This window comes from Ixodes scapularis, unplaced genomic scaffold (assembly GCF_016920785.2).
Source record: "Ixodes scapularis isolate PalLabHiFi unplaced genomic scaffold, ASM1692078v2 PGA_scaffold9__187_contigs__length_104089568, whole genome shotgun sequence".
Taxonomy (NCBI): Eukaryota; Metazoa; Arthropoda; class Arachnida; order Ixodida; family Ixodidae; genus Ixodes; species Ixodes scapularis.
The window spans coordinates 19,368,935-19,394,859 of record NW_024609884.1 but is presented as its reverse complement, the minus strand read 5'-3'; the positions used below and the strand labels follow the sequence as shown (position 1 = coordinate 19,394,859).

The 25,925-nt window shown below is 49.4% G+C and overlaps 1 protein-coding gene across 1 annotated transcript; it reads left to right on the top strand.

The window, feature by feature from the left end:
- Window positions 1-9,135: 9,135 nt before the first annotated feature.
- Window positions 9,136-11,335, top strand: LOC115309084. The gene is made up of 2 exons (XM_040220904.1): window positions 9,136-10,542; window positions 11,267-11,335. The coding sequence occupies exons 1-2, from the start codon at window positions 9,136-9,138 to the stop codon at window positions 11,333-11,335; spliced, it is 1,476 nt and encodes a 491-aa protein (XP_040076838.1).
- The last annotated feature ends 14,590 nt before the right edge of the window (window positions 11,336-25,925 follow it).

Below are 25,925 nucleotides of genomic sequence, written 5' to 3'. Positions count from 1 at the left end.
GGTCAGTTTCAAAGTCTCTATATGGTTGTCCCCCCATTATCGACGTGACGCTGTTGCAGGCAAAGATGCCGTCAGCCCCTGGCTTCACCCGCTCAGCGCGGGAAAATGCGGCGCAGCAGACCACCGAGACGCCATTCGAGAAATAATTCGGAATATCGATTGTCGCTGTCTTTTTTCATATTTCTTTTTATTTTAGATGACAAGTAGCCCCTGCCTTGTTTTCGCTTTTGTGAACACGTAGTTTCCTTCTTCAAAATGACTCTTCGGTCTGCGACATTTGAGAAGCATGCTGCAGGTTTATCCAAACGTTTTCAGTACTTGGAAAACAAATACTGATATAGGTTGGGACTGGAAAGCGGATATAAAAACGCAAGAGAGAGAGAGAGAGAGAGAGAGAGAGATGCAGTTTATCCAAAGGCAAAGGGGGTAATGTCATTTGGAGGCTGCGCAACGACTCCTCACCGATACGACCAGTTTTCGTCTCAAACGTTTCCCCCTTGGCGTAGCCGAGGTCAAAATGCAAAGTCAGCCGGTCTTAACGTTCGTGTTGAAAGCACCGGACTAATCCGATTATGCATGGCTGCTAAAAGGTTATCGCAGCGCACGGGTTTACGCCGCTTCCTTCCCCTCGAATTTGAACATATGTTGAGGCACCTGATCCTCGCAATAAAGCTGAGGCGAAATTAATCGTTTTTCTCTGTGGCGTCGTTTTCTGGTTTCACCAAAGTGAGAGCAAAAATTGCAAAAGCGAGAGCCACGTTTTGCATTTGCCTTCCGTGGAAGCACGCTCGCGTAATGAACACGTTGTTGAGATTGTGGACATCGCACGTCTAGTTTCGGTTTCGCCACACGTTTAGTTTTGGTTTCGCCTCCGGCGTCTGGCAACTAGAGCCTGCTGAGGTATGCCGCCGGAGGGCGCGGGCGTTTGAGTAAACAGTTTCGAGTTACACTTTCGGGATCGGAGAGACACGCCCGCACCGGGGCCAACGCGCTCATGTATTGCTGTACCTTGTGTAGTCAAGTATAATAAATAGTTTTATGTACCGGACATCTCCACTACATAATTGGTGACCCGGAGTTCCGGACAGCACACCTCGGTCACACGACCCCAAGCAACCACCGGTGAGCAAACATGACTTCCACCAACGGTTCCGCGGCTGACACGGCCGCCCAGGCACCGCTTTCCTCCACCGTCTCCACCGTCGCTCTCAAACTTCCGTGCTTCTGGCCGGCGGACCCAGCCCTCTGGTTCGCGCAAGTTGAAGCCCAATTTGCGACGAGACGTATAACCTCCCAACAAACGAAATTTCACCACGTAATCGCCGCCCTCAACCCAACGGAAGCGGCGGAGGTGCGCGACATCATACTCTCTCCCCCGGCCGACCAGCCATTCGACCGGCTGAAACTCGAGCTCGTCCGCCGCACCACCCTCTCCGAGCAGAAGCGCCTGCAACAGCTCCTGACTGCGGAGGACCTGGGGGACCGAAAACCGTCCCAGTTACTCCGCGGGATGCGCCAGCTGCTCGGGGAGAAAGCTTCGACGGTCGACGACTCGCTCCTTCGGGAGTCGTTTTTGCAGCGCCTACCAGCTAATGTGTGCATGGTGTTGGCGGGTGCCGGAGACATGACGCTTGACGATCTCGCTGCCGTGGCGGGTAGGGTAGTGGAAGTTGCGTCACCCAGCATCTCTGCCATCGACAGCTCGGTTCAAACGCTTCCAGCCTCAAACGAAGTAAAGAACCTGATTTCCTTCATGGAATTCAGAGCCCTGCGCGACGAGGTCCAGCGCATCGCGCAGTCACTTGCAACCCTGGGAAAACCACGGCCGAGACGCCCTCGCTCCTTTTCTCGCCCTCGTGGGTCGTCGCGCGCGCCTGAGAGTACTGGAGTTTGCTGGTACCACCACCGCTTTGGCGACAACGCCACCAAGTGCGTCCTGCCCTGCGCTCAACAGGGAAACACCCGGGCCACGCAATGAAAGCGGCCGGTGCCCCTGGCCTCCCGGCGCGCCGCTTTTCTCCATCTTCCACCTGCCCAACTAGCCAAAATGAGCAGCGGGGGGAGCCTTCAATGAACAGTTCTCATAATAACAAAATTAATTTGAAGAGTGAACATTTCGTGCCATCCCAAGCGCAAATTCAACCTGGAAAATTGTCTCACATATCAGGAGTGCCTTCTCAACCACGCCTATTTTATGTTGTGGACAAAGTATCCAAGACCCGCTTTCTGGTGGACACAGGTGCAGAGGTTAGTGCAATCCCAGCTTCCCGTGTCGATCGTCTGAGGCGCCCAAGCTACAACTTGCAAGCTGTGAATGCTACAAAAATTGCAACGTACGGCCAGCGCTCTCAGACGATGGACATCGGTCTACGCCGAACTTTTCGCTGGGTTTTCTTGGTTGCCGACGTCAGTCACGCCATCCTCGGAGCTGATTTCCTCCGCCACTTCGGTCTCCTCGTTGACATGCGCAACACGCGGCTACGAGATGCCACAACGCTCCTGTCCGTGCACGGCATCGCGGAGGCCACGGGGGCGGTGACTTCAACACTACTTCGACCGCAAGTCAGGTCAGACTTCGAGGATTTGCTGCGTGAGTTTTCTTCCCTGACGTCTCCAGTGACCACAACTCGCCCCATAAAGCACAACATCACGCACCACATCATCACGTCGGGACCACCCGTTCATGCACGCCCTCGCCGACTACCACCTGAGCGACTGAACGTGGCTCGGCGAGAGTTCGAGCACATGCTTGAACTCGGAATCGTGCGACCGTCCTCCAGCCCATGGTCGTCCCCACTGCATATGGTCCCCAAGTCCACCCCTGGAGATTGGCGTCCTTGCGGTGACTACCGCTCCCTCAACCAAGTGACCCAACCAGACCGCTACCCTGTGCCCCACCTGCACGACTTCGTAGCCACTCTTCACGGAGCAACGGTGTTCTCTAAGGTGGACCTTGTCAAAGCCTACCACCAAATACCAGTAGAAGAAGCTGACATCGCAAAAACGGCCATCACTACGCCGTTTGGGTTGTTTGAGTACACCCGGATGCCCTTCGGACTTCGGAACGCGTCGCAGACTTTCCAGAGGTTTATCGACGAGATAACACGAGGCCTGGATTTCTGCTACGCGTATGTCGATGACATTCTCGTCGCCAGCACTTCTGCCGAAGAACATGCAAAACATCTGCGACAACTCTTCGCTCGCCTCGAAGAATATGGTGTACTCATCAACCCAGACAAATGTCAGTTTGGTGCTAGTGAAATTAATTTTCTGGGACATCGCATCAACTCCGACGGTCTTCGCCCGCTCGGCGATAAGGTGCAAGCAATTAGGGATTACCCTCAGCCACTTAACAAACGAAAACTTCGGCAATTTCTGGGATTGATTAACTTCCACCGAAGATTCCTCCCAGGTTGCGCACGCACACTGCAGCCTCTGAACAATCTCCTGTCATCCCCGGGACCGAACAACGCTCCGTTGGAGTGGACGGACCAGGCCCAGGCCTCGTTCGTGCAGATCAAGGAAGACCTGGCGGCAGCTGCGCTCCTCGTCCACCCTCAACCAGATGCAGCTACACGCCTCATGGTGGACGCATCTGATGGCGGCGTTGGCGCGGTGTTACAGCAGCTTGTTGGTGAGACTTGGCAGCCTCTGGCATTTTTCTCCAAGTCCCTGTCACCTGCGGAAACTCGCTACAGCACCTACGGACGCGAGCTGCTGGCAGTCTACATGGCGGTCAAGTACTTCCGCCACTTCTTAGAGGGGCGGTCATTTCACATCATGACAGATCACAAGCCCCTGATCCACGCCTTCACCACCAAAACGGATGGGCTCTCCCCAAGAGAAGTTCGACATCTGGCGTTCATATCGGAGTTCTGCACCGACATCCGCCATGTAAAGGGAACTGAAAACACCGCAGCTGACACTCTCTCACGCGCCAACGTGGGCAGCCTTACGTCCGCTACTCCCATTGATTTTGACAAGATGGCAACGCTTCAGAAAGAAGATGAAGAGCTCAGAGATCTACGTGCTTCTTCAGCCACGCTAATTTTTCAAGACGTGCCCCTACCGACATGCACTCAGCTCCTCACATGCGACATTTCCACTGGCACCGCACGCCCGTTCGTGCCGAAGTCCTTTCGACGCTCAGTGTTCGACTCTCTGCATAACCTCTCCCATCCCGGAATCCGTGCCACACAAGCATTGGTGAAAGCCCGATATGTGTAGTGTGGACATCGCACGTCTAGTTTCGGTTTCGCCACACGTTTAGTTTCGGTTTCGCCTCCGGCGTCTGGCAACTAGAGCCTGCTGAGGTATGCCGCCGGAGGGCGCGGGCGTTTGAGTAAACAGTTTCGAGTTACACTTTCGGGATCGGAGAGACACGCCCGCACCGGGGCCAACGCGCTCATGTATTGCTGTACCTTGTGTAGTCAAGTATAATAAATAGTTTTATGTACCGGACATCTCCACAACAAGATCAACGGACTCGCGCTCTTAGCCTTTGTCATCCTCCTTTAATCTAGGAAGCCTATCAGCGCTTAAGTTGCTACCCTGAGTGAAAACTTTCTGCCACACTCTTTTACGACAGCCGTTTAATTTTGAAAGAAAAACCGGTGACCGCTTGTTTGTGCTAACAGTGCCGCGCTGTGTACACGTGACGGAAAAAAAAAAAAAAAGCAATCGAAACCAAAGCATTTATTTGATTTAACTCCTGTAACCGCCAATGGTCGTTTTCATAGACCATTCCAGTAAGTGCTTTCAGGGCGGCGTCACTTTGTTCGACCGCAGCGCCCCCTCCACACATCCCAGAACTTCAGCATCTTCGGCCTTGATATTCCTCGATTGCTTGCTGTACAGGTTCTGCTTCCTTCTGGAGGCATCGCGGGCTGCTCTCCTGTCCTGCACAAAGTGCCCGCAAGACGTCAAGGAGGCATGGGTAAAGGAACGCATACTTAATTGGTTAGAATATAGCAAGAAAATAAACATGTTTAATGGCGCCGACCTTCCACTTTTTCTTAATAAAAACAACAACAACTAAGAAAGCGTTTGTTTTTGGCCATTAATATTTCCATAAATTTTACGTCTATACTGACGACCGGAAGAGAAGAAAATAATCCTTTATTTCTGGGACGCTCACTTCAATAAGGACAGTCGTGACCTCAGAATCAAGAAAATTGAGCGAAGTTGCCTTTTAACGAGTAATTCGGATTGTTCCGTTAGGGGTGCTTCCGTCGGAGCCCCGCGCAAGTAAGGTCCTCGAACAACAATGCAGGCGCCAGACTTCCTCGCAACGCCGTAAGGAATCCCACCAGACCGGAGCCCCGTTTCGCGTCGACGGGGAGAAGACGGCGAGGCCGATTAGGGTGAAGCCATTCGAATGGAAAACGCTTCGAGGTTCTTTGAGCGTGAACATTTATGCTCGCAAACTTTCTTGTGAAATTTTCGAGACTCGTACGCACCCAGCTGTGGTCGCCCTTTTATTTTTATACATAGCAGGGATGATCCGAAGTGAGATACAGGGAGGTGCTCTCGGCTGACTGGTGTCAGAAACGGTAGAAGCAGATTGTCGCGAAAGAGCGGTCACCTAGACGTGCAGTGATTATTGTGGCATGGCCAGCTTTCTGGGACATTCAGTGGAATGAAAGGTTTACAAGGAAATATCAAAATTTTAATTGATTCGCGTTCTATGATACCCAGTAAATTGCAGTTCTCGGGAACATTACAATCTTTTGTCAAGTAAAGCAGGTAGTGATCATTTATTGAATGTAACCTATATAGGAGCGCAAGTTCGTCTGCTACTTTCGCATTGGTTGTGGTGACGTCAAAGCGCCGAGCTTTGATTGGCTCTGACTGGAAGGATAGTGGGTAGACCTCAAGGCAGCTAGCATTGAGGTCTACCCACTATCCTTCATTCAAAACCAATCAGAGTTCAGCGTTCTGACGTCACTACAACCCCTGCAAAAGAAGCAGACGAACTTGCGCTCCACACAGGATTCAATGAAAAAAAAAAATGTGTGGAGCCCTGGAATAAAAACTCTACGCGTACAAAAGTTTTATTACTGTTTAATGACATTTTATGACTGCTGTTGAGAAATAAGAGACGAGGAAGAGCGCGCGGACGATTGGGGGGGCACGCGGGGTTTGCGCACCCGCAAAGTCAGTGTTCCATAAACGGCCATCCGAACAGGACACGTCTCGGGTCCCTTCCTCCACATAGAATTTGGTGCCGAAACCCCTCGAGAGGACATGGACCGCCTACGCAGGACCCGCGGCGTTGTCCGCTCCGCCGTCACCAGGACAATATCCCAGCTGGACGATCTTATCCAGAACCCGAACACAACAGAGCTTGACTTGCGGCTCCCGCTCGACTATCTCATCCAGAAGCAGACAAGCCTAGATGACCTGGACCGGGATATTCTTACATCGACAACGGACGACGACTTGGAGAACGAAATCGAGGGAGCAGAGGACTACCGCACGGGGATTAGCCACGGCATCACGCGCCTTCGTTACGCCCTGGAAAAACTAAACCAACCCACGATCACCGCCACGCGTGTTGCAAGCACCCCAACCGACACACTGCAGCACAGCGGCAACCCTCCCACAACCGAAACCCTGAGCAGCCTTTCTCCCACCGGAACCGTCCCTACAGCACCCGCTCATGGCAGTCATCGAAGGGTCGCCCTTCCCAAACTCCAGGTACCTACCTTTGCCGGAAACATCAGGGATTGGCAGGGATTTTGGGACCATTTTGATGTCACGATTCACAGAAATCCCGATCTCCCTCCTATCGAGAAATTTAAGTACCTCATGACATACCTCACTCACAACGCAAAGCGGGCTGTCGAAGGCATTCGTCTCTCCGAGCAGAATTATGACCTTGCAGTTCGTACACTTCATGACAGATTTGGAAGACGTGATATCTTGATCGACGAACACATTAACCAGCTACTGAATCTTCCGAAAATAAGCAGTTCAAGAAACGCCACGCAACTACGTCAGCTGTACGACGCCATTCGTTTCCACACAACATCTCTAGAAGGCTTGAATGTTCCTCCCAACAACTACGCGGTGGTTCTTCATCGTGTACTGATGAGAGCTCTTCCCGAAGATCTAGCACTCATGTACCGACAGAAAATAAAGGAAAGTGCGACAACAGACAGCCCCAACGCGCTCGAATGGCGCCCAGACGATCAAGTCAAGCTTATCATGACGTTTCTTCAAATCCAGATCGAGATACGAGAGGAAGGGTGCATGGAACAACCTACTCGGGCATCCGAAGGCACACCACATCAGCCGAACTTACAAACTCAGTCCTTATCGTACAATCCATCTGCACTAGCACTGACCAACGAATCAGTTCACCGCCGAGTTCTTTCGTGTCCGCTCTGTGGCTCCGCCGAACACGACGTTCAGAGCTGCCAGGTTGCACTATCGACCCAGGAAAAACGATCAAGGCTCACACGGGCGCGCTGCTGCTTTAAGTGCGGCAAACGCAACCACATCGCTCGTGCCTGCCGCACAGCAAGGAGCCTAACCTGTACCGCTTGCGGAGGGCACCACCTGACCATCCTATGCGACGTTTCCCGACCCCCTCAAGCTACGCAAGGCATCGGTCAATCTGGAGAAGATTCCACTCCAAACTCTGCGGCAGTTATTAGTGCCCGAACGATTGCGGCAAAGCAAGGACCGTCAGTTCTGCTTCAGACAGGCCAAGTGTGGGCTTCTTCGCTCTATCAAACAGTTCTTGTTCGAATACTGCTGGACAGCGGCAGCCAAAGAACCTTCGTTCGTCGCGATGTCTCAAAACATTTGAACTGCACAGCTCTTGGCAACGAAGAGCTCAACGTATTCACATTTGGTAACGCTCGACGACCTTCACGCTATCACTGCCGTCGAGTTACCATCGAACTATGCGGTCGAACCACCGGCACACGAGTCAACTTGGAAGCATTGGAGGTGCCAGAAATCTGCACTGTCACCAGTCATCCGATCGGCGAAGAGCTGCAAGGTCAACTCCACTCTGAAAACATGCTGAGCGCCGACATAGCGCCAGAAGGTATGCCATGCCCGAATGAAATCGGTGTTCTCATAGGATCTGACGCCTATTGGAAGATTGCCACAGGCAGAATTAAACGCCTCAGCGAGACACTAACGGCAGTTGAAACCGTCTTTGGCTGGATGATACAAGGGACGTATACCTATCATTCTGGCAACCCACGAAGCACAGTCACCACCCTTTCACTGTCATGTGAATTCTCCAACGACGGGAACGAGGATTTTGATCCTTCACAAATGTGGCGTCTAGATGCCATGGGTATCACCGACTCAGCTGACACTCAACCAATTGATCATCCAGCGCTCCAACAATTTGAAAGAAGCATAAAAAGGCATAATAGACGGTACGAAGTGCCTCTCATGATAAGCACCGCCGGTCTAGGACCAGATTGCAACAACCGCAGCATTGCAGAAACCCGACTGTTCTCACAACTTCGGCGGTTTAAGGGAGAACCAGAATTGCTGGAGCAATACGACAAAACTATCCGGGCCTATTTCGATGAAAACCACGCAGAGAGGGTGCAGCCATCAACACAACGAGCAGAGAACACATACTACCTGCCACACCACGCTGTAATACGCCGAGATGCTATTACCACAAAAATCCGCGTAGTATTCGACGCTTCTTCTCACGCTCCCAACAAACCATCGTTGAACAACGTCTTAGAAAAGGGTCCCACGCTGGATGCAAATCTCCTCCAACTTCTCCTCACCTTCCGATGCTCCAAGGTCGTATGCGTGGCCGACATTCGAAAGGCTTACCTGCAGATTCAGGTTCGTGAAGATGACCGCGACGCACTTCGCTTCCTCTGGGTCGACCAACTTCCCAAAGGCACAGATGCTCCAAGGGTAGTTGAATGGCGAATGACAAGAGTACCGTTTGGAGTCGCTTCAAGTCCATTTCTGCTCGCCGCTACTCTTCGCCATCATTTCAAGGCCTTGGAGAGCAGGTACCCCGGTACTGTCACCCAGATCCAGGATGCCTTCTACGTCGATGACTTGATTGTTGGAGCATCCACGGAACACGGCGCGTTGCGCCTCTACCACGAGAGTACAGCCATCCTCGCAGAGGCTAGCATGGAACTAAGGAAATGGGCTTCGAATTCAAGCGCGCTTGAACAGCAGTTTCTTGAAGATGGTACCGCTTACGACAATGAATCCGGCACGACGCGCACAATGAAGGTTCTTGGGATTATTTGGGACCGCACAACCGACGAAATCATTTTGAGCTCGCAAAACGTCACTACGTTTCTCACATCCCAACAACCAACAAAACGCTCAGTTTTGCAAGTTTGTTCCCGACTTTTTGATCCTCTAGGCTACCTGGCTCCTTTCACGATTCGGGCCAAAACCCTTTTCCAATCGCTTTGGATAAACAAACACCCCTGGGACAAGGTTCTCCCGCAAGAAACGCAGAGTGAATGGAACGCATGGTGCACTGAATTATCTATTTTTGAATCATTTCGCATACCCCGGTATGTAATTTCCTTGTCGCCTAGCACTATTGAGCTTCACGTCTTTGTCGACGCAAGCCCACAAGCTTATGGCACTGCCATCTACGTCCGTTCCATCAACACAGATGGCGCGATTTCAACGCGTTTGTTGATAAGCAAGAGTCGAGTGGCCCCCATCAAAACAATTACATTGCCACGGCTCGAGTTGCTCGCTTGCCTTCTGGGAGCACGCCTCATCGCCAATGTATTGAAAACTCCGAGCTTCGACAATCCCCAAACAAGTCTCTGGACAGACTCCAAGATTGCGCTTTACTGGATCAAGGGGGATTCGTCAAGGCGGCAGCCATTTGTGAGAAACCGAGTCGACGAGATTAACCGTCTGTCAGACCCTACTCAATGGGCACATTGCTCAAGCAGTCATAACCCAGCCGATCTCGTAACACGTGGCATCTCGGCTTCTGCGCTCAAAAATGAAGCACAATGGTGGACCGGACCCTCTTGGCTATCACAACCAAAACACACCTGGCCCCGAGAAGAACGTCATAGTCCTCCTGATCTGCCCTTAAATGAAGAAGCACAGATGTCCACAGTAAACCCTGTTACAACAGCAATTCTACCCAAGGTTCTTCAGCTTCACCATTATGGATCCCTAACTCGGGTTTTAAGGATTACAGCTTGGATTCAGCGATTTGTTACGAATTCATCCAAGTCGAGGCCATCAATAACCGGACCATTGACGTCTGCCGAGATCAGAAGGGCCGAGACCTATTGGATCTCCATCGCACAAAGGGAATCCTTTCCTGAGGCCTTTGATGACCCCCATCAGAAAGATTCAACATATACTACATCAAACATCGGCAATCTCCATCCGTTTCTCGGTGAGGACAAGCTGTTGCATGTGGGAGGACGACTGCAAGAGCTAGAGGACTTGCCCGATGTGAAGCATCCGATTCTCTTGCCCTGCAAGCACGAGTTTACTGACCTGCTAGTGTCGAACACACACCAACGACTGATGCATGGAGGTGTCCAAGTAACACTCACGGAGCTTCGAGAACGCTTCTGGATAATCAAGGGTCGCCAAACGGTCAAACGCATAACGAACAAGTGCCTGCCATGCCGGCGAAGACGCCTTACACCCGAAACCGCCCCATACGCCCCACTTCCTCACGACCGAATCCACGAAGCAACCCCATTTGCGATAGTGGGCGTCGATTTTGCTGGGCCCCTATACGTACGTACCGCTCCAGCGTCTAACTCCAAGGCGTACATTGCCCTTTTCTCATGCGCTGTTACTCGCGCCATCCACATAGAGCTTGTGTCTGACATGACCGCAACTCAATTTCTACAAGCATTTAGGCGTTTCGTAGCCCGACGCGGACTTCCGTCAACCATCTACTCCGATAACGCACAGACGTTCAAATGCTCCGCACGAATGCTTGCCACATTGTCCACATCCGAAGTTCAAGACTACTGCAGCGGGCTTCGGATACAGTGGAAGTTCATCGTGGAAAGAGCACCCTGGTGGGGGGGATGGTGGGAACGAGTGATCCGGACAACGAAGGATGTTTTAAAACGAGCACTAGGTCGCAGCAGCCTGACATTCGAGGCGCTACAAACCTTGCTATGTGAAGTGGAAGCAGCGGTAAACAGCCGACCTCTGACCACGTTGAGTTCCGATCCCTCAGAGCGACAGCCGCTTTGTCCCTCATATTTCCTCATAGGCAGGCGCCTCACAGCCATTCCTCATCAACTAGGGGAGTTCAACCAGCTGTCCACAGAGTCAAGCCTTCAAAAACAAGCCAAACTACGCCAAACAATCCTAGGCCATTTTTGGCGTAGATGGAAGCACGAGTACCTACTGCAGTTGCGGTCGGCTCATGAAAGCCCTCAGACTCCGACCCCAACAATCAAGGTTGGCGACGTCGTGATCGTCAATGACGATGACACTCCTCCCCTACTGTGGAAACTCGGTCGGATTGCAGCGCTCTTCCCCGGCAGAGATCAAGTTCCACGAGCGTGCAGAATTATTCTTCCAGATGGGCGATAGATCAACAGGCCTGTCCAGCGGCTCTACCTTCTTGAGGCAGCAGAGACACCAGCTCCGGCCCGGCAGGATGTTGAGAAATAAGAGACGAGGAAGAGCGCGCGGACGATTGGGGGGGCACGCGGGGTTTGCGCACCCGCAAAGTCAGTGTTCCATAAACGGCCATCCGAACAGGACACGTCTCGGGTCCCTTCCTCCACAACTGCCATCTAAAATATTCCCGGGGAGCATTGCTATGTTTGTTCCTGTTCAGTTGAAATTATCATTTTAGTATTTTAGTAGTATTGCGTACCGGCATTTTGAGGAGGCTCGGACGCCTGCAACAGCTTCAGGCTGCAAAAACTTGCGAAGTATTAGGTTAATAATAATTATAATAACAATAAAAAATAAACACACTGGAAGCAAGTCAGGGCTCCAGTTAAAACGAATAAAAACAAATAAATAAAGATTATCATGAAAGGAAACTCCAGAGAATACTTCAAAATGACTGTGAACGCTTGATTATGGGGTTTAGTTATTGCGGAACCGTTACAAAGGCCAATATAATTTAGCTTGAACCGACTTGTTGGTGGACATCACACATAACGTTTTTTTTTTTTTTTGGGGGGGGGCATTATTGACATGTTTCACCCGATTAAACGACAAACAATACAAACCATAACGCGAGTCGATGTAGAAATTGGGAAATTAAGTGTGAAATGCTTGTCCCAATGAGTCCACTGTAATGCTTGTCCCAGTAAGTCCAATAAGTTCATCAACTGGAGGGGTATATGACTCTTTGTAGCGAAGTCATTCTAGCTTGCCTGACCCAGGCTTTCTTCGTTGTTTTGCTATGGTTGTGGGAATAGTCGTACCATGCATCCATTGGGCCGCGCCGCCGCTCCGCCAAGAAGCTAACACGACCTACAAAAGACAGTCTGCAGTGAGACACTAACACCCCAAAGAATTTTTTTTTTTTTTTTTACAGCGGAGCTGTTAAGGGCTAGTTTCCCCAAGATCGTGTCCCCCACAAAGAAATGAAGACACCGAACTCTGGACACCTACCGCCATCTATGAGCGACGGCGGCCAGCCACGTATCTGGTTGCCGCCGTCGCTCATAGATGGCGGCAGCCTTTCCAATCTAGCTTGCCGACTTGCGGCCGGCCATTGCTTTCCATTGTACAGCTCCGCTGGTCTTCCTTCTTCACCAGTGTGGAAAGGCTGAAAGTTTTGTATAATTCTTTATAAGGCGATTTAATATAGTGTCAGAGGACTACCCAATCAATATTTTGTTGCAGAGTCACGTATATTTTATTAAAGTTAAAAAAACAAAACAAAAAAACGCAACTGCTCGAACCCGAAACCGAAACACGAGCACGGAAGCTCATGGCCGGAAGTCACGTGGCTGCACCCGACCGCATTTTCTTTTCTCCGATTCTCCGGCATGTGAAGCAGGCGGTGAAGTTGCGTGCACCGTTTGTCGTGTGCACTTATACCCCTCCCGCTCGATGTTTTGCGCTTGAAGATCGATTGGTCGGTACCACCACCGACAGTTCCGAAGTATAGACCTTTGTCCGGAAGTGCTCTTTTTAGCCTCGACCGCAAGGAGCAAAAGCGAACAATAATCTCGAACCCAGACGCTCACGGGGAGGGGGGGCTGCGTCGGCCTGCGCCGCCGCTTCCCGTTGAAGGCTTCTTCGCTGGTGTGCCGACTGCAGTTTCGCCGGCATCGGTCCTGTTTACCGCGGTATGTGAGTATAGTGCCCGTAATGTGAGAGCCGTGTGTCCATACGCCACTTTGCCGCTGTTGGTTTCCATCTAGCCGAGCCAGAAAACATCTCGCGACGAGTTGATCGCGCCGCGAGTGACGAAGAAGCAAACATGGCGACGGTTTGTGCGATTGCTTTGGTGGCTCCGGTGTTGAGTGTCTTCAACGTCCTCGTGAGAAGATTCCCCTGCCCTTCGAAGTTATCGCAGGCACCACGAGTGGCACGAAAGATGTGGAATCATCGTCTCAACTACAAATAAGCAGGCCTGCACGAGCAACGACGCCGAGCAGGCGCTGGGTCGTGCCTGTGTCGCGTTGTGTCGTCAGATGTTCTACAACGCCGATATATTTTCATTTATCATTTGGAATGGCTTCAAGAGTGGGAAATTAATCTATTTCGCAGATTGTTAACGCCGAGGTGAGTGCCCTCCGTTGCAGTGCCGTTGTCACGCGAAGTGCAGAGAAAACCGGGTGACGATGGCGGCGGTGCTCTTTGATCGCTTTGATCTTGCGCCGTCGGGTTCATGGAGTCCGGAGTAAACGTACGTACGTGCGTCTGCTGGATCGGTGTTTTGGACTGCCACAAAACTCTTTCTCGCGGGCATTTACCTTGTGAAGCTTAGTAGCTCATTACATTTCGTCGTCGACTGCGCTCATTTGACTACGACGGACGAGCCTGCGTGATGTGAATTTCACTTGCCTAAGATCCTTGGTGTGCTATAACGAGGGCTAATAAAATATCACCGCGAACTTCTGAACAAACGAGTCGAGGTTTCGTCTGTTATCATAACTGATCGCCTGTCACAATATTAATCAGTAGCGTTCCTAGACTCCGCCCCCACAGGCACCCTGCTTCGTTGCCCGATAGTAAGTGTCTCCTGGTACCTCGTAGAATTCCAGCTCCCACTTCAAGTAAGTACCATCCTTTAGAACTGGCAATTAATAGTTTCGAACCCAGACGCTTGCAGCGTGTGTGTGTGTGTGTGTGTGTGGAAAGGGGGGGGGGGCGTGCTAACACACTCGGAGCCCTCGTTTTCGCCGCTTCGTGGCGGCAAACAAGGCGGCACATTACAAAAGAAACCTAATCCGAGCTGTCTATGGAACTAGACCCATTCGCTAGTCATTTGATGAAACGTCGTGGTCTCGTTTCCATTCGCTAAAACGGCGTTCGATCAAGTAAACGCCTCCCACTTATTTCGGCTCGGCAGAGCCGCAGAAAGGCAAGCAGATCGCGAAAATCGGTCTCAACCGTGCCACGAATGTAATGTCGTATACAAGAAGCCGTCAATCAAGCATTTGAAAGCTACAAGAAAGCGGCAGCGAAATATTTACTACGCAATGAACCCGGACTGAACGCGGATGTCAAGGGTCAGCAGACACCGAGAACATTTAAGACAAGAAAGGTTTTCTCTTGTTTTCTCGACCGAGATGGGTTCTCGAATGTTCACGACATCTTATCTGTTGAAGAACGGGCCGCGGAGGCTTCTGGTGAAGACATCTTTCACGATGTGCCGGTGCATTCGGACAGCCTGCCGCATCCAGCTCCCCAAAGCAACGCCGCCAACGCAGCCCCCCCCCCCCCCCCCCCCCCCCCCCTCCTGCTTGCCAGTTCTCTCCGCGTGGTGGCGCGAGCGTAGATAAACATGGCGGCGCCCTGGAATTGGCGCGGACACTGGTCTATAGCGGCCCCAGTCCGTCGCCACGTTGGTCCGTCGTGCGACGCCATCGCGTCGTCCAGCCCCCGTACGTCGCCACACTGAGAAAGACGTGCACACGCACTTCCTGTGATCTATGTAACATTTTTTTTTTCAATCAACATATTTGAAGTTTCTTGGAAACCACAAAAATGTGGTTTTAATATTTACAGTTTTTAATATCGAATGTGTGCCGTCGATGACACACGGCTTTGAATATGTATATTTGGTACACACAGTTTGAACGCCACGTGACCATGAAAAAGAGTGATGAGTGCGTCTGAAACCGGCCAATACTCGACCGGCTGTTTTCGGGCGGAAAGAAAATGAATATCGAGCCGTAAATTATGTTCAGGGTAATTGGGCTCTTATAAGTCGTATCCCAATAAAAAAAAACTTTGGCGAGCATAAATACCCTATCAGTGTTCCTTGTCCACAGGTAATGCTGTCCTCACGTCTGCAGAGGACAGTGCGTCTTTTGCCCGATGTATGAGCAGTGTGTGGCTGAGGCTTTAAGCGCCGTTCACACATATGCAACCGAGTAAGACCGAGAGAGACCAGACCAGTTTTAAAGCCTCTTGCGACGTCTTAATGCGCTGCAGCAGAGCTGGTCCTAAGAAGTTGCAAGAGGCTTAAAAACCGGTTTGGTCTCTCTCGGTCTTACTCGGTCGCAAGAGTGTGAACGGGCCTTTAGAGTGAAGGCCCGTTCACATTCTTGCGACCGATTAAGACCGAGTTAGACCGGACCGGTTTTTCAGCCTCTTGCGATCTCTTAGGACCAGCTCCGCTGCATCGCATTCGGTCCTAAGAAGGCGCAAAAGGCTTAAAGGGATGCTGAACCGAAATCAGGATTCCCCAAAACATCGGCAAAAGCGTGCAATGGGATGCTACAAACACCACAACATCACTCATACAGCGACATCTCAATCAAATGACCGTATTTCTCAAAAAAAAAAAAGAAAAAAAAAAAGAGGCGCATTTGGCAGGAATGTTGACGTCTTGTTTCTCCGAGAAGGAGAGGGAACGGCCTCGCGTCTTCTCCGCCTCGCGGCCTTGGGGGAGCGAAGCGAAGAGAGGAGGAAACTACGTATTTTGACGGTCACGCGCCTCGTCGGCCTGGTTCGATCTCGACTTCTTTTTCCAAAAATACGGCCGTCCATTTGAGATATCGCCTTACTAGTAGCGTTGTAGGTATTGTAGCGTCCCGCCTACATCTCCAGCATTGTTTTTTTTTTTAAATCCAAATTTCGGTTCACCATCCCTTTAAAACCCGGTCTGGTCTCTCTCGGTCTTACTCGGTCGCAAGAGTGTGAATGGCGCTTCACAGAACAGACTCAGGACGGAGTGGCTGGACTTACGTGTGAAAATGGTTTGTTGCTAACGGCCACAATGAACAATTTGCCTTTGCCATTCCTTACGATATAGAGTTTGATGTTGTTCTTTGTACAGTCCAATTCTTGCCACGAAAAACCAACAGATGCCCAGGAAACTTGTGTGCGCGAACAGAGACCGGGAGGCGGACAAGAAGGGCTTGTTCGTGTCCACTTTCCCTGCGTCCGTCTCTGTTTGCGCTCACGCGTTTCATGAGCATTACGCTCCAACTAGCCCAACAAGAAGTCTCGTTTTACAAAACTACCGGCACATGTTGCCCAATCAGGATTGGACGAACTTTTGGGACGTTCCAGCTCGAATATTCGGCCTTGCACGTAGCTCGAAATGCCATCGCCGGTCATATCTCAACGCGCCATCAAGAAGCGGAGATTTGGACGAATAAAGTGCCACCAGGAAATATATAAGGACAGAAAGAAAATAAATAACGGAGCCCGAGAAACTGTAATTAAGTGGAACACAATACCGGCTGCGCACGTTTCTTTGAAACAGAAGTCGTTGAATAATGAGTGCTCTACTCGAAAAAAGAAAACAAAATTACATGAGATAAAAAAAAATAAAAATAAATACTGGTTCACTATTTCCAGGACGAGAGGGTAATCCTCGAACAATGGAGTCTGACGAATTGCTCTTCGTTCAACGGAAACGGCTGCAGGGATAGAGAAAGCAAAAGCTAGAGAAAAGGTAAAAGGAAAGGAACAGAACACACTTCGGAATGTTTCCTCTTTTTATTTTCTTTCATCCCTTAATACGAGAATAAGAAGGTATATATATATATAGATATATATTCTCCCAGCCTTATCTACACAGCACGTCGATCACCGGACGCCGGAAGTTGCATTTCGATTTAAGCTTGAGATCGGCGTCTCCCCTTTTTAATTGAAAAGGAAAATAAAATGCTTCATACATATTTCATTTGAATCGGCAACTTCTTCCTCTTCCAGTGGTGGCACGACTAAAAGAATATTGATGCTTGTTGGACAATCCAAAAAGAAAGAGAGAGCGAGAGAGGGGGGGAGAGAGAGAGGGAGAAAGAAAGAGAAACAGAGCCCATCTACCCACGAAGCTCTGAAAAAAAAAAAAAAAAAATCGTTTATCGTAAAGCTGCCGAAACTGTTGCTTTTGTGATTTCAAGTGGCAGAAATGCGAACATGTGAAACCTTTCTTCAGAATAATGACAAATGTTTTTTTTTTTTGCCTCACAAAAAATAAAAATTCTTATACATCGTTTTAGTTCAAGTCCAACAGATACAGCCGATGCTACGAGGTAATGGAGCCAATCAAGCAGCGCTAAAAGCGCAAGTCCCCGGGCCTTTTCCGTTTACGACTGTTGAACACCTCGATGGTGAGCTTTTGACGCTCTCTGATTGGTCCCATCAGCTCGTAGCGTCGGCTGAGTCTGGACTTAAGCCGAAACGAAGTATAATTGTTTATACAGCGGGAGTTTAGACTGTCAGCGTATGGTGACATTGTTACCCTCTGTAGATCAAATATTTAGCCAGTGCAGTACGACTGCTAGCTTGGGTCTCTAGCGTGCATCACGCAGTAGCGGTTCAGAACCGCCCTCATCTAGATAGAAATGGGCAGGGGTGGGGATTCAACTCGGGATTCCTGGGTTCTGTGGCGCGTGTTTGCCCATAGCCTCCTCTATACTCACAAAGCCTGGCAGTTCGACGACGAAGCCATAGAGTGCCCCGTCGCAGAATTGGAGCGCAAGGATCTGGTAGCACAGAGCATTTTTCGGAGAGTCTGGTATTCAGCGCACAGCCTTTGCAGTGGCGAGGACCCGGAACATGGTTTTCAAACCCGACGACAAAAAGAAGCGTGTAGCCCGAGGAACGCGAGAAGCACGAGCGGACATTCCATCGCTCGGTACAAGTATGTTTCCGCGTCTCGCCGCAGCGGAGCGCCCGTTACATGACTCTTGTCTGCCGCTCCACCCGCTCATTCACACTGGAAGCGGATCCGCGTTCGCAAAGCGGTTGCGAACGCGGTCGTATAAAGATCCGATACAATTGCACGCGCACTCGATGGCATCAAGTGCGCGTGAAATTGTACTAGATCTTTATGCAACCTTGGCTGTGTTCCAAAATTTACTCGATCCGACTCCGGAGTAAAGGTTTCGTACCGTGGCGTTCCAAAACTTACTCGAGCTCACTCGATGACGTCAGAACTCCCGTTCCAGAAGCGGGTTGTTTACTCCGGAGTAATTACTCACGCTACCCTCCTCGATCGGGGGGTAACGTCGGATCAAAGCGAGTAAATACGTCACGTGATCTGTTCCTCGTCTGCTTTCTGCGCCGACAGCCGTCAAAGCTCGCTTGCTCCGTTGGTTTTGGTGGCGGACGTTCGAAATGACAAAGAATGAGGTGCAGCATGTGTGGTTATTGCGATTTGCTGTTTTCAACGCACGAATTGACTGCATTACATCCAGACCGTGCACCTTCCCCGGGAAGGTATACTTGTTATTATCAGAGTGCGAGCGTAAACACGAGCTTCTCCGCATTCTCGTCCTCGGCGTTGGAGGGAATGTCGTATTCTCACGTTCAAGGCTGAAAATGTTTGAACGCAGTAAATGATAAGGTAGTATTTTTTTTGTTTTCTCTAGAGTGTGTGTAGTGAGAGGATAACGCTTGTAAAGCAGTGAAGGCTTCAAAGATTTTATCGTAATCATATTCGCGTCAAAGTTTTGATATCATTCTTGAGAAAGCACCCTCGCGCTGCACCACTACACCGTGTGGAATCAATTTCTGCAAAACATGATCAATGCAAATTACAATGCGTGGAATATACGCATTTAGGGCAATCGCGCAGACTAATAAAACACTTTTTTAATGTCTAACTGTAAGGAGTAGGTAATTTTTATTTCAATATACAGCTCAAAAAGAAGGTGAGTAAAAGGAGCTGGTGAATCCGCCTAAAAAAACACCGCGTCGTCATAATTATTATCGTCTCTTCGAGTGCTTTCTTGATGATCAAAAAGATCGTCTGCTATTTTCTGCCATCGCTGCTGTGGTTTCTTTTTGTCGTAGCCCAAGACAAAGCCAATCCGCATAGTATCCAGGTGATTAACCCGGCCGTTCCAAAATCGAGTCGCGGATCGTTTACTCGCGATGTCACGTGGTATTACCCGCTGACGTAGGAGGCAGGTTACTCGGGTAAGATTTGGAACATAGCCCCAGTTCGCAACCGCTTTGCGAACGCTGATCCGCTTCCAGTGTGAATGAGCGGTACCTTTTCACTTTCGGCGGCCGCGTCACGTGACGATCTGCCAGGCTTTGTCAGTATTAGCGGCGAGATGTTTTTGTAGCGCCCTCCTATGGTTCGCTCTCGTGACGTCATTACCTTGCGGACAACAAGTTCGATGGTGTTTGTAATGAGCGTGGTGGAAGCTTGAAATCTTTGCGCTCTGAAACGAACGCTGCCAACACCGCCACAATTGAAGTTCTTACATTTCTCTTATTTCCGTCGAAGAGAAATTCTCTGCTGACGTCATAGTCAGCATTTGGCCAATCGTGGAAGGTCGCCACAGCGACGCTTTCGATCGCGCACGCCGCCAATAGAGGAGGCTATGGTTTGCCGCATGCCTTGTTGACCTTAGTGGAAAACTGAAGCACTTAAAAAAGAAAAAGAAACGAGTTAGGACCGGCCTTTTGTAGCATTTTGTCCTCCACATTCAGCTATCGCACTGAATTTGGGCAGAATTTTGCGTAAGCAGCTTTTATTTCAGAAACAAAGTGCACCAATAACATGTGGTGAACCTCGCTGCCGCCCTTTATCTGCCATTGGCGTCGTGACGTCATCATCGAAGTATACAAGCCGTGATGCCGGTGCTAATGTGACATGTACTGCAGTAATCATACCCAGACTCTGCAAGACGCAATCCAAACTCCTTCCCAAGGGGACAGCTGTTAAGGGTGGGGAGCCCTCCGCAATTTCCCTAGCACTCAAAACTATCAGGGACCTGATAGCTTCGAGTGAATCAGCAGCAGCAACGCCGCAAGACATCCGCATCTTCGCGGATTCAGCCGAAGCTATTTCGGAATGCGGAAAAAGATCCAGCGCCAGCAGAAATGTGAAGCTGATCATGACCGGTGAACTTCGACAGTTGGGCACCAATACAAGGATATCCTGGGTTCCCACACACATGGGAATCGAGGGCAACGAGAACGCTCGAGCACTGGCTTGCGCGTCTCTTCTCTCTCGCTTCCGCGAGTCCTAAAAAAAATAAAAAATAAATACATAAATAAAAAAACAGACGTGAGATTCCACACTTAACAAACCACGACTTCGCGAGGCAGATCGTGCCAGAGAAATTGAAACTGAATGCGACCCGGAAGAAGAGCGGTAACTTGTCAAGCTCAAGTGTAGGGAGAAACGAGAGCTCCTCCCAGACGCACCTGGAACAATTCTTCGATGTTTTGGCCGAAGACAAAGAATTATTCTAACGATAATACAAACAAACACAACATGTACGCCAGCACGAATATCCTCATGGTCGCAATCACCATCCTCCTCAAACCAAGGCCGATGCAATTTCTGCAACGACAACCCGAAGAAAAAATTGTAAGGGTGCAGGCGAGCTGGTGGAAGTTAACCATAGTTTTGTTTAACCCGAGACTGGGGTATTTTCGGAAAAGGGGACGAGAAGAAAAGAGGCCACAAGGAGGCGTCGTCTCAAATTGAGACGTCGCCTCCTTGTGGCCTCTTTTCTTCTCGTCCCCTTTAATTGAGACGACGCCTCCTTGTGGCCTCTTTTCTTCTCGTCCCCTTTTCCGAAAATACCCCAATCTCGGGTTAAACAAAACTATGGTTAACACGAAGAAGGCCGACCAAACACACCTCATCTAGGACTGTCCCGGACTAGAGGCATGCAGAAAAAAACACGAACCGACGGAAATCATCGCACTGGAGGGGTGGACTCACCCACCTGGTCCCTGTGACAAATCAAGGAAAACGACACTAAACTCGCTGCTTAAGTTCATCTTCGAGGCGGTCATAGACGTCTACTGTTAATATTTTTTTAAGTATCCCTTCTCGCCCAGTGTACCAGTGTCCAAGCCAAGAGCTACTCGACGCTCTCCCCTGTTCCCGTTACCCTGAAGTACTATGGTCAATAAAGCGCTTACATCATCATCCAAGCCAACTGAAGTTCGCGAGCAAGGGTTACCCGACACCGCAAATGACGTCACTTTCGCTGGTTCTTCCTCTTCCTCCCTTTCTTTCCTGCGTTCGGCGGGCAGCAGAAGGCGGAGCTGCCGAAATTTTAATTTCCAATTACGCCGCTCCTACTAATAGCACACACACACACGCACACATTTCTCAAGTGCCTACATACAAACTCGCAGCTTTTCTTGGAATTCAAAAACCGCTTCAGGAGAGGCATATGTTTGCGTAGGAAATTTCCTGGTTCGATTGGGAAATTTCGTACATCGATTTCGTAGAATCTCTCTGGCGTCGGGGGACCAGTCGCCAAGCTCACTTTTCTTATCCAGCAAACGCTGTGAAATTCGACGCTCCGTAGCATTCCATAGCTCTAGATACCGGCGACGAACTTTCCTTTCAACAATATGCGTCGTGCTTCGCTTCACGGATCGATGTGGACGAAAAAAGGGTGCACGATTTCAAGATTTTATTGTTTCTTTTTAATTGTTTTTTAACGTTTTTTTTTTGTTCATCTTTTGTTACAGAGCCGCGACCTCGAACATGACACTTCGACCGCTTCGCCGTCGTACAGACCGCGGTGGTACGAACTATAGAGCATTCATGTTTCATTAAAAAATAACAGATTTCATTGTGCCCTTTGCATTGCATATCTATATCTATCTATCTTTTATTTTTATTTTTTTCATTTCGAAGCTGCATAACAATGCCCCCGTTGGGACGACAGATTGACACACCGCTTTGTGGGAGAGCGTAGCCTTACAAACTCTTTCTTTGTTTGGTTGGTTTCATTTTTTCTTTATGTCTTTGGGACGGAAGTTTATCAGTTCTTACAATGGATTAATGCTTTGTGAACTGCTTTCTTTTAGATTTCTGGTCCCTCTCGGCTGTTTTCGTTGGTGCTTTCTAAATTTTGTACGTGTGGTGAAAAGGCGGGGATTTGCGACTTCGTCAGCTGCCTTTAATAGAGGTTCCTTGATGCTGCTCGGCTTGACATCTTTGGTATGTGTGTGTGTGTGTGTGTGTTTTCTCGTTTTGTTCGAGACGAAAAAATCATTTATGAAATATTCAACGGGAGGGAATAAATACGCGAATAAGAAAATACGTATTCGGATATTAAAAATTGTTTTCTCAACTTTTTTTTTCCCCTCTTGGTTTGCTGTTTGGCCCCTACTCGTCTGGAAATATCTCGAAACGAAAGTGTAGTCTTCGAAGCAATTTATAATCTTTGCAGCGCGGCCCATTTTTTTTTCTTTGTGCGGTGATTAATTCGGAATTAAACGCGAACGCTCTCTCCCCCCAATGAAAGCAGAACTCTGTCGCACCTGTTCTAGTTCAGAAGTAATTTTGGCCTTGACATTCTATTCTTCGTCTATTTTTTTGCTTCTTTCCCGTAAAGCATATGGCTACGCGCACAGCGTCAGCCCGGTACCGAGGGAACCCTCTTCTGCATTGCACGTATGGAAAGAACGATAAAAAACGAAGCGGGCAATCTCGACGAGACCAGACGCGCTTACGTAAAGAAAAAAAAAAACATAGAACAATAATGTCACGCACGAACGTTGAAGACGAATATGGAATTTTTCATCCATATTCATCATTCCCAGTGTACAGGTTCCGCTTCCGGTATTTGTACGACACTCTGTAATCTCAATATCGATTCTTTGTCTGTGTGTATCGGCGCGGGGGTAGAAAGAAAAGCGGGAGAGGGGGGAGGGGGGGGTGCCAAAAGCAACACCCACCCCTCTCCATACCTTGACACGCGGGAGAAAAAAAAAAGTCAGTGCCTTGCGCGGCATTGGGCAAAGTCCGTTCACTCTATTCGCGCCACTCACGTAATCCCTTTTTGCGAGGATAATAGCGTTCGCGGAAGCGCATCCGATAACGTCAAAGCGCTTCGGGGCGTTTGCAGGAGGATTAGGCGCGTTTTATATTTAACTGCCAGGGGGACGGCAGGACAGGAGCAGAAGAGCGTCGTCGACGGCTTCACGCGCGCGGTGTTTGACTCGGAGGGAAAGCGAGAATTGCCTAACCAAAAATGGTAAAAAGAAAAGAAGAGAAAAAAAAAGACGGGATTTATTCTTATAAGTAGGCTTTTGTTTTCGCGCGGAATTGGGCACAGAAAACACAAAGGAAGCACCAAAGCCGCTAATACCGCCTCGCGACATGGTGGCCGGTCCTCTGGGCCTGTTCTTTTCCTGCGCTTGAAAAAATAAAATAAAATAAAAGAATCTGTTTTCGTGCTTGTTTAAAAGAATAAGAAGACCGGATGGAATGTAAAAAAGAAAAAAAAAAAAGATTGATTTATGTCGCTGCAATGCTCGCCTACTTCCCCTTATTTTTTTTTTAAGTCTTCTTTTTAACAGCTTTCACTTTTTAGTCACGAGATTACACCTTCGCGAGATCGTTTAATGTGCGGTAGGCATCCAGTGACAAATTTATGATCAGGTTTAGGTTTTCGCTTGTACAGCGCGGGCTAAAGTCACGGTCTTACTGCTAACATATGATACAAAAAAAAAAAAAGACTACAGACATTGTCTGATGCGTGTTTCTTTCTTCTACGACGGTTTTGTCAGATTGCTCATGTTAAAACCATAGACATGTTTGAGGCAAACATGGGTCGAGCATGCTTGAGGCGCGTGTAAGAAGATAACTCTTTCATCATGATGGCTGCAGGGGAACACCCTGTCTTTTGCATGATGTATATTGTCCCGAAGGACAGGAGCATAAGCGTCGAAAATCACGTTTCAAATCTGAAAGTTTAATGGGCGAACTTCTGCTAAAAAAAATGAGGAGCGAGCGTCGAGGCAGCAGAAAAGCGGGCGGCGATTTGGCGGCGTAACAGCAAGCGCGAACGAGACTGACTCGACGAGGTCCCGGTCAGCTCCTGTTGTTAGTGTGCGTCGGCATCGCGAAAAGTCAGCCCAGAAGGTTCGAGCGTCGAGCATTCGGGGTGAGAATAAACAGGCACTTTCGAGGACAAGATACTAGGATGAAATGATAGCAGTTATGTTCCAAGTAAGAATTAACGCGAATCTTCTATAAGATGCACAGCCTAAGACGCTGTGCACTTCGATTTTCAAAAGGCGTTCAATCTAGCTGACTGTTTAATGCCTGCGTACAAATTCCAAATGCACGGTGTGAGGGCACATAGGCTTTTTATGAATGCGTTAGCATTAGAACGCTCATTTTGTCGAAAACCCGGCGGTGTCTTTCGTTTATCAGTGCCGGTGAGAGAGGGAAAGGAAGGGGGAGAGCGTGACGCGTGCGAAGCATTCATTGGTCCAAAACGCCGACGTCAGCCCGCGTCAACCTTTCGCTTTCTCCCCGGCGCTGACAAACTGACAGACACCGCAGGGGTTTTCGTCAAAACGAGCCCCTTCATTTTCGTCAAAGTAACGCTCACAGTTGGCGCCGAACAAGAGAGGAGGACCTCCTAGATGAGAAAGCCTAAGTGCAGAATTTTGCTGCGTCACTAAAGAGGGCCACTGTAGGCCACAGATTGGGCATGATTACGGCGTTAACGTTGAACTGGGACTCGGGCTCTCACTGATTGGACACATGTTCCGGCCGAACGCTGACGCAGCACTAGTGTCCAATCTGTGGCCTACGAGGGCCTTCTTCAGTGACGCAGAAAAATTCTGCACTTAGGCCTTCTCATCATAGGAGGTTTTGCCGCGGCGCGGTGGAATGCGGGCGTGCTCAGTTGCCGCTCTGTCATCGCCGGTTGTTCTTCGCTCTGGGTTTCTGTAGCACCGGTGCGTTTGCTGCGATGTGCATGTGTGTGTAGTTAAAGGGACCATGAAATGATTTTAAAATCGAATTTCATCCACCGCACGTCGTAAAAGGTGTGAAAAGAAACACAAAAACACAAAAATAGGGAGCCAAAAAAATTATTTCCTATAGAACTTTTAAAAGAAAACTGGACTCTTTTGCGCCTTCTTTCCTTCGCCTTTTCACTACGATGCATCCGCGGAAACGGAGCACGTCAGCCGAATCCACGTCGCCTATTGGGTAAGAGCCTACCTCACCAGCACCGCGATCGTAAACAATAAATAGCCGGCGAATGTTTCCTAAACGTTTTGTTAAATAATATTCAGATCCACATTTTGTAGCATAATTAGAGATGTGTGGCGAAAATTGCCAAATTTGATAATGCTGAGAGCCAAGCGCAATCTATCGTGTGGTAAACGAAGCAACTACTGCGCGTGCGCAGTAGGGCAGGGCCGACTTCAGTTATTTGGGTGGCGACGACCGACGAATGTTTATTTCGTTTGATTTCCTTCCTCTCAAAACTGACTGACTGACTGGACGTTTATTTTTCTACGTTTTCTTCTCGCGTGTGCCGACTTCAAGCAGCAAGAAAAAGAGTACT